The sequence below is a fragment of the Piliocolobus tephrosceles genome, chromosome 20, assembly GCF_002776525.5.
Source record: "Piliocolobus tephrosceles isolate RC106 chromosome 20, ASM277652v3, whole genome shotgun sequence".
NCBI classification, from domain to species: domain Eukaryota; kingdom Metazoa; phylum Chordata; class Mammalia; order Primates; family Cercopithecidae; genus Piliocolobus; species Piliocolobus tephrosceles.
The window spans coordinates 35,400,681-35,413,667 of NC_045453.1; the positions used below are offsets into that span (position 1 = coordinate 35,400,681).

A 12,987-nucleotide genomic window follows, 5' to 3' on the forward strand; every position below is an offset into this window, starting at 1 on the left:
CGGGGGCGGCGGGCACCTTCACCAGGGCCGCCCGTGGCGTTCCCCCAGCCCCTCCGCCGCGGGTCCCACGTGGCCCAGACCCTGCGGCGGCCTTCCCGAAGGGCGGAGCCGAAAAACGGCGGCTTCGTTCCACTCGGCCCACAGCGCCCAGGAGCGAATCCCGAGTCCGCGCGGAACCTCCTCCCCGCGTGGCCTGGGGCGGCGTCGCCACCGCGCGTTCTCGGCTTCCCGGCTGCGGCCGCGATGCCGGTCCTTGGAGCTGGAGCGGGGATTCCGGGAAGCGGCGGCGCCCGGGAGAGAGACGCCCTGGTACCCCGCCGCGCGTTCCCGCCTCTGTGCCCTCAGGGGTGGGGCCCCGGACGCCGCTGCCATTGGCCGTGGGGGGTGAGGCGGGCCCCGCGCAGGAAACCCCGCCCCTCCCTCTGCGGAGGGGGCGGCCCCAGCCGATGAATGAAGAGGCGCGGGCGGCCGGGGAGGCCAGAGCGTGGAGCGCAGCGCTGCGCGGCGGCCAGGCCCTGGAGAAGAGGACGGTAAGCGCGCAGGGAGCGGGGAGCGGGCGCGGGTGCGCAGGGCCCGACCTGGTGGCGTAGGAGCCCGGCAGGTGCCGCCATCGTGGGCGGGGGCTGGAGCGCCGGGGGGATGCGCGCCGGGGCGGGAGGCCTGGGCACCGGTTCAGCGCCCCGAGCCCCTCCGCGGGGGAGGGCAGGACCGAGCGGAATCGGAGGCCAGATTGGCCGCTTCCCGCAGCCGGCTACGCAGGTAGGAGCTCCCGAGTCGCCCGCAGGAGGACCGCTGCAGCGGGTGCGGGGAGGAAGCGGGTGAGTAGGGGCTGGGGCCCTGGCGGGGACGGTCGGAGTGGCCGGGGCGGGTGACCTGGGCAGGTGGCCCGGAGCGCGCGCAGGTGCAGGCACCACTGGTCCAGCTGGGGACGAACGCGCCTCCGCGGAGCTCCAGGGTTGCGGAGTCAACCGCTTGCGGCGGCCGCTGCTGCCGAGTCAAGGAGGAAACCTTCATGTACGGAAGTTTCTCGGGGGCGGCCGGGCTTTGTTCGCGCCAGAGGCGCTCGAGGCACCTCCAGGAGGGTAGCGCGGGCGGAGTGCACGGGGCTGGTTTCCAGCAGCGGCAGTGCCCCTTTCCCTGCCCCACCACGCGACGTCTTGACCTTGGCTTGGGGGAACTCGGGCGCCCCCCAGGTGCAGGCAGAAGGTCGGGTGCCCTCGCGTTGCTGTTGGGCGCCCCTGGCCAGGGAGGATGTAAAGGAAGGAGCAGGCAGGCTTAGCTGCCCTAAACCGGCCCTAGACCGGGAACCGGGGAGCAGATCTGACTTCCACTTCCAAGGGAGAAACCGCCTCCCTCATTGGCGTACCGAGGGGAGAGAGAAACTCAGCTAGGTTTCCATGTGGTCTGCGTGGTTGATGAACCCTCAGGCTGGGGGTACCCCGCCTGGCGTGCAAGGCCCTCTTTGGAGCTGCGGCGGGACCAGGCTATGCGTCCTGTTTCTGTCTGGAGGCGGCTGGAACGCGGTAGTTTTCCACATCGATGCAACCAGCTTGTCAGCTGCTGCTCCTCAGCTGTGCTTTTTGGAACTTGGGTTACCTCCATCTAATCAGAAACTGGCTCTGTGGAGCCCGTTGTCAGCGAGGCTTTCATTCCCAGCAGCGCAGAGCAAATGGATCTCAGAGGACAGCTCCTTGGTCTTAGCTGGTTCCACTTGTGAATCTGGTGATGACAAAGACAGTGACAGCCGGGGTGAGGTGTTGAGTGCTGGAATATGCCGGGCATGGTACCCCTGCTTTAAGCATCCTCTCATTCAGTCCCTAACGACCCCACGGGGTGGCCATTATCACTCCCACTTTATAAATGAGTAAACTGAAGCACCGAGAGGTTACGTGATTGACTCTAGGCCACACAGCTCATAGGTGCTGAAGAGGTCTGACTCCAGGTTTGTCTGATCCAGGCTTGGGCTCCTGTTTTACGACTCTGTTCTTAAAGAAGCAAAGGCAACTGTGGGGGCGGGGGGCAGGCCAGAGACCCAGAGCAGCGTCCCAAGAGGTGGGCCCGCGGTTACCGGCCCAGAGCGTCTGTTCTGGGTTTCGGTGATTGCAGGACACCAGTAGGATGTCGCTCGGGCGGAGACTTTCCTCTGTGCTGCTGGAGGGAGTGAGGGCAGAGGCCGGCCACTCGGTGAGACCTGGATGCTGACCGCAGTCAGGCTGCCCTGACTGCACTTGGCAGGCTATGTCCTGCCTTCCTGCTGGGCAAGGTCAGCAGGTGGTGCCTGGAAAATTCTTCATGAGGGAGCTTCCCTCCCGAGTGGCCATGACCTAATCTGTGGGTGTGGCCCCCAAAGCAGGTGCTGGGCAAGTCCCTACCATGGTGGAGAGCTGGCTGGGCACGTGGCAGGCAGGGCAGGCTGGGCCGGGTGAAGGGTGGCCAGGTGGATGGACGTGCTCTCCTTGCTAGAGCAAGTGACTCCAGTGACTAAGCCCAGAGAGACTGGCTTTCCTCGGGGCTCTGAGGGGCCCTTTGGCTTGACCAAGCCTCATTGCAGTTTTGGTTCCAGGTCGATCTGACCTCCAAATGGCAAAGTTTTTCTCAGCCCATTGTAGAATGAAAAGTTAACTTATCGAATTTAGTATTGTGCCTACAATGTCCTTGACCTGGATGTCTCTGTGAGTTTTAATCCATTTCTGGGGCGGGTACTGCCGAGCCAATATACATTCCTGGCTTTCTGGACTGGTCGACCAGAACATGTTGGGTCCTGGTGCTCTCCCCAGCCGTTAGTTGTAGGTGGTCAGAGATGAGCCACAGAAAAGTCAGCGTGCAGCCTGGTGCTGGGGGCAGGAGGGAGCGGGGCCCTGGGAGCACCTGGCCGGGAGGGAGCCACGCCACGCCAGCCCTCCTGCTTCCTCCAGCCGGGTGTGGACAGAGGCCACAAAGCGTTCCCTCACTTGCCATGTGACTGCCTCTTTCGCAAGTGGCAAGGTGCACACTGTTGGCTTTTGGACAAGGACATGGATAGTCCTCGGACCTTGCTGTCGCTTTCGTTCTGGGACACGGACCACTGTCTGGCCCCCAGCAAGCTTACTGTCAGCTGACTTCAGGCAGGATCTGGGTCTTGCCCACTTGTTGGAACCACAGGCGCGTGGGGATTGCACCCTTGAACAGGGAGGGAGGCACCAGCAACTCACATGCTAGGTTAACAAGTTCTGGGTGACTCGGAGCCTTGGCCCTGCTAGGGGTGTGGGGAGGAAACTGGCCCTGCTTCTGGGACAACAGACTCTGGGCTTGTCCTCCTGTGGGTCTCTGCAGAGGAAGCAGACTGGGGCCACAAAGAACAAACTGGTCCTGGGGACCCTGCTTCCTTCTCTGGCCCCTGCCGGCCCTTCAGGCTCCCTGCTGTCCTCAGATGCTGGGGTCTCCAGCTGTCTCCCACCCTTCAGTTCTTTTCCGTAGGCTCCTTCCCACCAGCATCACACAGAATTAGACCCTGGGACTACATTTCTGGGGGAAAGTGTTTGCTTTTTAAAACCACATGCCTTCTGCAGAAGCCACTCCTCGTGTAGCCCAAGCGTACGGTGAGACTTGCCACCACTGGCCGGGGTCGCTTATGGATGCCAGAGAACCCAGATTCCTCTCCCTGCCGTGTACACCCAGGCCCCTCCTGCCCACAGACCTTACCTTTTCTTGGTGTTTGTGTTAAATCTGGTAAGACTTGGGGGGGACCTGAGGCATTGCCCCTCTGGTCCAAGCCACAGGGAGAGCTTGGGATGCTTTGGGTGGCATGTGGTATCCAGTCTGCCCCAGGCTCACTTGGGGCCCTTGCATTTGCCAGTGGGCTCTGCCCTTCAGGAGACACTGCAGACCTGACACTTGGACCCATGGGCCTAGGAGGCTACCTGGAAGGAGAGTGGCCCAGCTGTGCTAGGCAGGTCCCTCATCTGGACAGAACCTGCATCCCGTAGCCTCTCAAGCCCCCCGAGGGCCCTTCTGGGTCTTGTCTCTCCCACAGGTTAGCGGTCAGATTTGAGCCCCTTTGCTGGCGGGCCCTCTGAGCTGCCCGCTTTCCCCTCCCACCACCTGCTCTGCCTCCTGTGGTGCACAGGGTTCTCCTGGAGGAGGGAGGTCATGAGCATCCCCCACCTCCTCACCTTCACCCTCAGGAGTCCCAAGGCCCTGGCTGCTCTGCACAGCAGGCTGGGAAGCAGGCTTTGTGCCCAAGGACTAGCCTGAGAACTAGGAGGTCCTTTCCCCTTCCCCAGAGAACAAGGAGAGCTGTGAATACCACGGGTCTGTAAAGGGGACCCCCACATGCAGGAAAAACTGAGTTGTGGCATCACTTACACCTTCACTCACCAGTAGCTGGGGCACAGTGGGGGTCCTGAGCATGAGCAAGGCAAGCCACTTCCACTGCAACCATGGAAGGAGGCTGAGGAGGCCAGGGCAGCTGTGCACGTCTGCGGCAGGCAGGGCCTGCGGGGCTCCGGGGCCGGACAGGATGGATTTCCATTCTGAGTCTGTTTCCCATAAACTCCAGTGCTGACTGGGCCCACTTTGAATAGGCCACTCAGTGGCTCATTCCCATTCTCATGATGTCTCTGTTATGGGGGGAAACTGAGGCAGAGAGAGCCCCCCCCCCCATGACCTGCGTGGCTTGGAGCCAGCCTCTCTCTTCTTCTCAAACATGCCCTCAAATGGCAGGAAGCTTTTAGTTCCGTGGATGGGATGATGAGTCGGAAGGAAGAGTAAACCTGCACACCCAGGTTCACTGGGCGGAGACTGGGTGCAAGTAGGGACCTCTAGGTTGAGGGACGGGTCCGTCTGGGCCCGCCCTGCTGCCGCGCCCCAGCTCCCTCTCACTCAGACAGTCCTTCATCGTTGGCCCCATGCAAAGCAATGGCTTCCTGCCTGCTCGCCTATGCGAGGTCACCAGGTATGCAAATTGGGGTGCACCAGGCACAGCTGAGGCCCCCAGATGCTGCTCCCAGAGTCTGTGCCTCAACCTAAAGAAGTGAAAGCTCCCTTCATTCATTTACCCAGCTTGAGGAAGAGACCCCGGGGTGAATTTGGAGACAGAGGAGAGAGTCCCAGGTGTCACAGGGGGCCGGTGTGGCAGGGGAGGCGGCTGAGGACGGTGTGGGGAGCAGGCAGGTGCTCAGGGCAGCCTCAGAGCCGTCAGGTGCCAGGGGGAGGGACTCGGCTTTGTCAGGCAGTACCTGGGCTGGAATCTGAAGAGAAAGGAGAACCGAGACCCTGTGGTCCTGCCTGGCCTCCAAATTCTGAGTGGGGCCTGGAAGCCGGCCTGGGACATCCCCTAACGTGGAGGGGTGCTACCCACCCAGCCCAGCTCCAGGCCTCCCTGGGAACATTTGCTGGGCCACAGTAAGTCAGGCAGGTCAGGCCCAGGGGCTGGCAGGCTTAAAATAGGTCTCTCAGAGATGCTGCGTCCTTTCCACGTGCTGCGCTGAGAGCGCTTTGCAGAGAGCCAGACTGGGAAGTAAGTGGATGGGGCCTGGGGAAGTAGGTAGGCTTCTAGAAGTGGCACAGGCTGGGCTGTGTCAGCTGCCCGCACACGGGGATACAGGCTGGCACCCCAGTTCCCATAAGCCAGGCCGTGTCAACTACCTGCGCGCGGCCACTGGCTCCTCACAGGCCACTGTCCTGGCTTGAGAGGAGGGGGAGGCAGAAGTCAGCTGGATTCACCTCTAAAAGACCCTAGCAGAGGAGTCGACCTCTTATCCCGGGGATGCAGGTGACTGACCAGGCCAGCATGAGGAAATTGGAAGAGAACTCTGGCCCCCATGGCCTCCTCCTAAAAGAGCGGGCACAGACACGTACACAGGTGCACACGCATGCGTACACCCTCCCCAGGCCTGCCCTCGGCCCGAGGCTCCAGGGACACATTATCCCCCGGCTGATCGCCTTGGCCTAATTCACGCCCTGGCTGCCAAGGCCTCTGGCAGCAACTTTCCCCCTTCCTCCCCTGCGGGGTTGTTGTGGGTTAGAGCAGGGACAGGGCCTGAGGGGGCTAAACTCCCAGGGAAAGGGCAGCTGGCTCTGTCGATGCACAGGAGGGGCGGGGTGGTTTGTGTTTCTCTCGGGCTGAGAGCCACCGAAGGCTCCGCTCGGCTTCCTCTGGTCTCAGATGATCTCCCATGGATGGAGGCATCAGGGTGGCAGGGAAAGGACAGGCCCAGAGGTGAGTGGGTGTCCCAGGGTGGGGCAGCCACAGGGGCCTGGAGTGGCTTGCAGGCAGGGCCACCAGTCAGGGTTCCGGGCCTGGGCACACGGGCAGGCTCTGCTTCCAGGAGCTCCTTCCCACCTGCCAGCTGCGTGGGAGCCGTGTGGCTAGAACCCCGGGGAAGACCTTGTCCCTCATTCTGGAGCAGCCGTCAGGAGTACACGGCCCTGGGAGAGGGCCCTACTCCGTGGAGGTGACGGACCCTCCTCCCTTGATGGGGCAGATTTCAGTGACTGTGTGTGGACAGGAGAGCTCAGCTGGTTCAGGCCTCCAGAAGGTTCCCGGACGGCAATGGCGGTGGTGTTCTGTCAGAGCTTCCTCCCGAAGCCCAGCTCCCAGGGCCTTGGATGGTGCCTGGAGTGGACTCCAGGTTCCGTGCCTCTTGTCCCCACCGGTCTCTGCAGCCCAGGTGGTTCTGATTTGCAGCCGTGGGCAGCTTTTGCGCCCTGCTCTCGAGTGACTGCCGCGGCGCTCCTCACGGGTGCGACGGTGTCCTGGGAGTCCCTGAAGCCCGGGCTTCCTACACAGCAGGCGTTAGGAAGCGGGTGCCAAAGCATAGAAGGACTGGCTTGTATTAGTCTGAGTTATCCAGAGAAACACAACCAACAGGATAGGTGGAAAGAGATTTATCCTGAAGACCTGGCTCATGCACTTATGGAATAGGAAGTCCCGAGACCTGTCGTTGGCAAGCTGAAGGCCCAGGAGAGCTGATGGTTTTGGTCCAGTCTGAGTCTGAAGGCCCAAGAGCTGGAGAAACACCGCTGCAGGTTCCAATCTGAAGGCTGGAGATCCAAGAAGAGCTGGCATTTCAGTCCAATCCCAAAGGCAGGAAAAGACCAAGGTCCCAGCTGCAGCAGTCACCGGAGGAGGCCTTCTTACTCAGCCTTTGGCTCTTTGTAGGCCCCCAACTGATTGGATGAGGCCCACCTCCCTGCGGAGGACCATCCCTTCCCATGCTAATCTCACCTGGAAACACTCACAGCACACCCAGAACGATGCTGGGCCAAATGTCTAGGCACCCAGGGCCCACTCAAGTTGACACACGAAATTCACCATTATAGTGCTCTTGGCCCTGACCCTGAGACCATCGCACATGGCATCCGAGGCTGTAGAGTGGGCCCCGCAGAAGACAGGAAGCAGATACCCTGGTGTTAGATGCAGTCAGGGTGTTCAGATGAAGATGACAGTGGACTGGAGCTGGGAGGCTGACAGGAGCCAGAGCAGCCTAGGGGCTGGCCGCTGGCCTGTCCTTCCCGCCGGTGCAGTCTCCTGCACTCCATGGCTGACCCATCCCTACCCTGGGTCTCCCACTCCCTCCTCTGCCACCTGGCTGCCACTGCCCAGCCTTCCACAACTGCCTCTCAACATCACCCCACCTGCCAATTCCTCATCTGCAGCACTGGGGTGCAGTCTGGCCACATCAGCGGGTGCAGTCTTACCTGCGTATAAACCAGCCCACCCATGCAGCCAGCTTGGGATGAGAGGACAGTCATGACGTCCCCGTGACCCTTGGAAGGAGGCCTTTGGAAGAGGCAGGTCCTTTGAATTTGGTCTGGGGTCAAGGCTGCCCGCAGCTCCCTCCCCAGCCCCGTAGTGGGGGCTGTGTCCATGCATCAGAAGCAGCCACTGCCTTTTCCGGGGGAAGCTGAGGGTGTGGCTCTGGGATGAGGATGAGGCTCCATCCTTCACTGTTGCAGGGACCAGCTTGGGAAGCTAATGCACCTTTTTCTCCAAACCAATTTCAAGTGGAAAGAAACTATAGGCACCTGTGCCTGTGTACACGCACCTACACAGCCGTGCATACACAGGCACACACAGGGTGCCAGAAAGAAGAATCAAAAGGACAGGCCTCCCTTCTTCCCTGAGCCCAGCTGCAATGTCCTGTTCCCCTTGGCGGGGCCAGTCCAGGGGCCAGGCGGCCTCTACATAGGGCTGCCATGAGGCCCTTCCAGCTCCTGAAACTCCCTTACCCCACCCCACACCAGCTTATCCACAATGGGCCTGAGACCAAGAAACCAAAGGTGTGGGCCGCCGAGCTGCCCGCCTTAACGCGGACCAGATAGCATTACTCCAGGCACCATTAGCAGCAAACACAGAGGCGACGTTCACCTTCTCACTGAGTCGTGAGCTTATCTGCCTTGGCCATCTCAGAAGCTAGCAGATGCCAGAAGGAAAGCCACATGTGAGTGGCCTGGATGGTCCTCGTGGGCCCCAGCAGCACTGTCCTTGAGGGAACTGATTCCTGAGACCAGGACGGGGCCGCTGGCTGCCTCCACCCAGCATGGGTCTGGCTGTCCACATCGCTGGACTCGGCTGCTGTGGCTAAGATGCTTGCATGTCCCGCGTGGGGCTGGTTTTCGCGCCAAACGCTAGCCCTGAACTGTGAGTCCTGCACAGCATATTCAGCAAGGACTCGTCCAGGTCCAGGCCAAGCATTGACACACATGTTGGGCACCCACTTCTCCGGGCAGACTTCTCATGCCTCTGGCTCACCAGCTCAGAACGGCATGCTAAGTAAATTCTAGTGCTTACGACGTCTCTACGTGAGGTCTTGGTACAATCCCAGAAACCTCCTTTGGAAAATGCATGAACATGGGACTGTCCTCATCACCCTGAGAGTTCAGGAGTGTCGCCTGCTCTGCATCACTCAGCAACCCATCCGTCTCCTGGTGACGGCAGGAGCCAGGCAGATGCCCCATCAGAGCCAGCTTTTATATTTGCTTCTGTTGTCCTGTAGCCCCTGAGTCATGGAACATCCACCCTCCCCTTTCCAATCTAGACGCCGCTGTTTAAGGGGGAAACGGCCTCCCAGAGATTTTCAGCTTCAGAAGAGAACCCAGAGCTGAAACTCTTGGGCATGATGAAGATGGAATGGGGACTGTCACACGCGTGCTGCTTGCGTGAGGGCAAGTACAGATTCAGATAAGGGGAGGCTGGCCCGAAGCCAGGTCACTGCTGCATCTCAGAAAGACGTCAGAACCAGGCCCCAGCAGAAGCCCCTGGAGGTGCACAGCTGGGTGGTGCCGCGTATTTCTCATCGTGTGCAGCTGTCTGATGGGCATCTGCCAGAAGCCACATGACTAATATTTAAAATAGGATTTTAAATTTGCTGATTTAAATTTAATTTTAATAGGTGACTTTCGACTGAGCTTTACATATTTATGTGAGGCTTTTAATTCAGGTAAAACAGCCTTCAGCTTGGAGCTGTTTGGACCCCTGCAACTACCTGTTCTTTCTCAGCTGCGGCTTTCATTTTCAAGAAGGAAGTCCTTCTGTTTCTCTGTGGCCATTGCTGATCACGAAGCTTAGCGATCTGGCTTCCTCTCAAAGCTGTGCAGATGGGAACCTCCGCCTTACCGGCTTTGACCCCCAGCGTCTGGTCCTGAGGCCAGGGCTGAACACACGGCGTGTACAAGGCAAACCCAGTATCCGGGCGTTAAGTGGGTGTTTCACGGCAGCCAGTGTCTTGGTCCGCAATGGTTTACGTGGGTTTGCCCACCACTGAGCATCCCAGGACCTCATCAGACCCTTTGCAGAAGTGCTGGTGAATCCGACCCACCCCCCAGCCTGCCACCCCCTGTCCCAGCATTTGCAGCTGGGTGGAACCTCTGAGCTCTCCCTTGCCCACGTCAGGCCGTTCCTTCCTTGGCCCCGCTGAGGCTCCTTCCCTTGATGTTCTGGCCCAGCCCGGAAATGAGGTCAAGTTTCTGCTATTTATGTGTCTGCATGTGCGTGTGTTTGCGTGTGTGGACCTTGACCTCCAGGCAGTCCCCAGGTACTTCTTGGCTCTGTGTGCGTGCGCTAAGAATAAACGACGCGAGGGAAACACACCCAGATGCTGCCTGGGGAGTCTGGGTAGCTCTGAGCCTGGCCTGTACTGCTCTGGGCCTCTGAGCTTTCCTTCTGTTTCAGCGGCCGGTGGAGATCCTCCGGGCTGCTGAGCGGTGGAGCCGTGGCCCCTCCTCACCAGTCCCACCCCGGGGCTGTTGCTCCTCCGTCTTTTCCACTCGATTCCTGGCATTCGAATTCTTGTGTTAAAAATGCTCCTGGGACGTCATCCTTGCCACAGCTCGCTTCAGTGGCAAGCCTGTGGCTTGGGGGTGGCAGTGGGTGGCTCTCTGTCCCTCGGGAGGTGTGGAGCATTTCTCCACAATGGAAAAGTCTCTCCTTCCTTCCACGCACACTCCCTCTCTGACACAGCAGGTCCCAAACCAGCCTGGCCTGCCAGCTCGTGCATAGGTGTTGGCACTGTAAATAAAACCCCAGGTGTGGCCACGGGCACCCAGGGAGCAGGCCCCAGGAATGACTGCTCTGGAATCTCTGCTGTCCGAGGCCTCCAAATACAGCCTCAAACAGTCTCACAGCAGCGTCCAAGATCAACAGCGGACGCACGTGAGTGCCACACGAGTGTACACAGCTCTTTCAATAGGTGTCAGAAGGCAGCTGTGACGCAGACTGTCAGCTCTGGGGCCAGACTGCAGGGGCTGCATCCTCATTGCCACCGGCGGGCTGTGTGGCCTTGAGCAAACGACTGAGCCCCCTGCACCTTCTTCCCCTACTGTGACGCCTGGGACAGTGCCTGGTACACAGCTGGCGCTCAGTGTGCGCAGCGGGTGTCAGCACCCCGCCACCCAGCGGGATTCTTTACAGCAGCTGCCTGCATTGGTCCCAAGGAGCCTGGGGCTGGGGCATCCATTCACTGAGAGGTGAGACCTCTGATTCCACAGAGGAGCTGTGTGGGGACCGCGCTTTGGTGGAGGATGTGGGGAGAGGACCCAGAGCCCAGCTTTGGGGGCTCAATTCTGAGATCCGTGTGGCCTTGGGGAAGGGGTGCTGGTGCTGCCAGATCTCTCCAGATGTAAAACAAGCCTTGCCTCGACCTGGGGGAGATCCCACAGCCTGCTCGCAGCCTGACCATACTGGGCCTGTTTATCTGCCCTCGCAGATGAAGTCACCCCTTTATTTAAAAAAAAAAAGAAAAAAGTCAGCAATTTGTCATCCCCCAATGCTGCAATGTCTGTCAGAGTAGGCCTGTCCCAGGGCTGGTTCTCACTGATACCCCTGTGTCCCCTTCCACCCCCATGGTGGATCAGCGGCTGTGCCTCTGCTCCCACCCGCCACGCTCACCTCACAGTTTGTGTGTCTGTTAAGCTCTAACTCTGCCTCAACCCCAGGGTCATCTCTCTGGATCCTCCCCAGGTCTCTGTCATCTCCCAGATTTGGGGGCACATGTGGCACCTGTTTGCCCCCGTGGGGGCTGCTGCAATAAATGACCACACACCAAGAGGCTGAAAACATAGAAGTTTATTCCCCCAGCTCCAGAGGCCAGGAACCCAAAATCCACATGGGCTGTGCCCCCACTGGGGCTCCGAGGAGGGTCCTTCCTGCTCCAATGGCTCCCGGGGCTGCAGGTGGTCCTGGGAGCGCCATGCCTGTCTCTGTCTCTTCTGCAGGTGGCCTTCTCTGTGTCATCTTCTCCTCTAAATGCACCTGTCACCAGGTTTAGGGCCCACCCTGTTCCAGGATGATCTCTTCTCAGAACACTCATCACATCTGCAAAGACGCTTTTTCCACATAAGGTCACGCGCTCAGTCAGGTTCCAGGTGAACGTGACTGCCTGGGGAACGTGGGGGGCACTGGTCCACCCACCCCAGTCCCAGCGCAGGCCCAGCAAACAGACTCTGTAAGGAGCTGCCAGGAGGATCCTGGGACATCGCCTAGCCCAGGTCCCCATGGGACTGCCCGCTGTCCCTGCGTCTCCATGCATCTCTGCGCGTCGCCAGCTGTGGCTGGAAGGAGACCCCATGGCTGAATACTTGGGGCTTCAAACTCTGCAGAGCCCTGAGCACAGCTGAGGTGGCCGCAGCCTCAGCCTGACGTCAGTGGGCAGCATTTCTCACGCTTTGTGTTTTGGAGCCTCCTGGGGTGCGATGTTTCATGGATTGAAGAAGCTTCCGGAAGCGCCAGGTCCCTGTTGAATGTGATACAATGTGGCCCAATATGGACACGCCACTGCCCACCCCACCCCAGCTCTGCAGCGAAGACAAAAGACCCAGACTGTGGACTTAGACAACAGAAACAGGCCCTGTTTACTGGTGAGGACCGGAAATCAGGGATCATGGTGTCTGCAAGGCCGGCCCTCGGAGCCTGCGAGGAAAGGAGCCGCTCCCGGCCTCCCTCCGGGGCAGGAGAATGGTCTTCACATCCACGTGGCATTCTCCCTCCCTGAGTGGGTGTTCACATTCCCTTTCTAATATGGACACCGGTCACATTGGATCAGGGCCCACCCAATGTCTCTGTTTAACCTTAGTCACCTCTTTAAAGGCCTGAGTTTCAAGAACTGTCACATTCGGAGGTACTGGGGGTTAGGGCTCCAAGACAACTTCTTTTGGGGGTCACAATTCAGCCATAACAGGAGGTGCCCCAGATGGCAAGCACCTTGAGGTCTGTAGGAAAGACCCTCCTAGGGCTGGGGGAGCACAGGTGTGCCATATCACAGCATCCCCAGGAAGGACCCTCCCAGGCTGGGGGCAGCACAGGTGTTCTGTATCACAGCATCCCCAGGAAGGACCCTCCCAGGGCAGCACAGGTGTTCCGTATCACAGCATCCCCAGGAAGGACCCTCCCAGGGCAGCACAGGTGTTCCGTATCACAGCATCCCCAGGAAGGACCCTCCCAGGCTGGGGGCAGCACAGGTGTTCCGTATCACAGCATCCCCAGGAAGGACCCTCCCAGGGCAGCACAGG

The 12,987-nt window shown here is 59.9% G+C and overlaps 1 protein-coding gene across 2 annotated transcripts in view; it reads left to right on the top strand.

The window, feature by feature from the left end:
- Window positions 1-413: 413 nt before the first annotated feature.
- SLCO4A1 (solute carrier organic anion transporter family member 4A1) overlaps window positions 414-12,987 on the top strand; it is a 35,150-nt gene continuing 22,576 nt past the window's right edge. Inside the window, exons 1-2 of one of the 2 annotated variants that reach the window (XM_023183243.1) lie at window positions 5,200-10,947; window positions 11,695-12,336. Coding sequence is in view for 1 of the 2 variants with exons in the window: in XM_023183238.2 (XP_023039006.1) it covers window positions 451-530 (80 nt within the window). In the remaining variant the exon portion in view is untranslated. Of the gene's footprint in view, window positions 531-5,199; window positions 10,948-11,694; window positions 12,337-12,987 lie in introns of those variants that run through there. The other variant, XM_023183238.2, reaches the window with a different exon arrangement.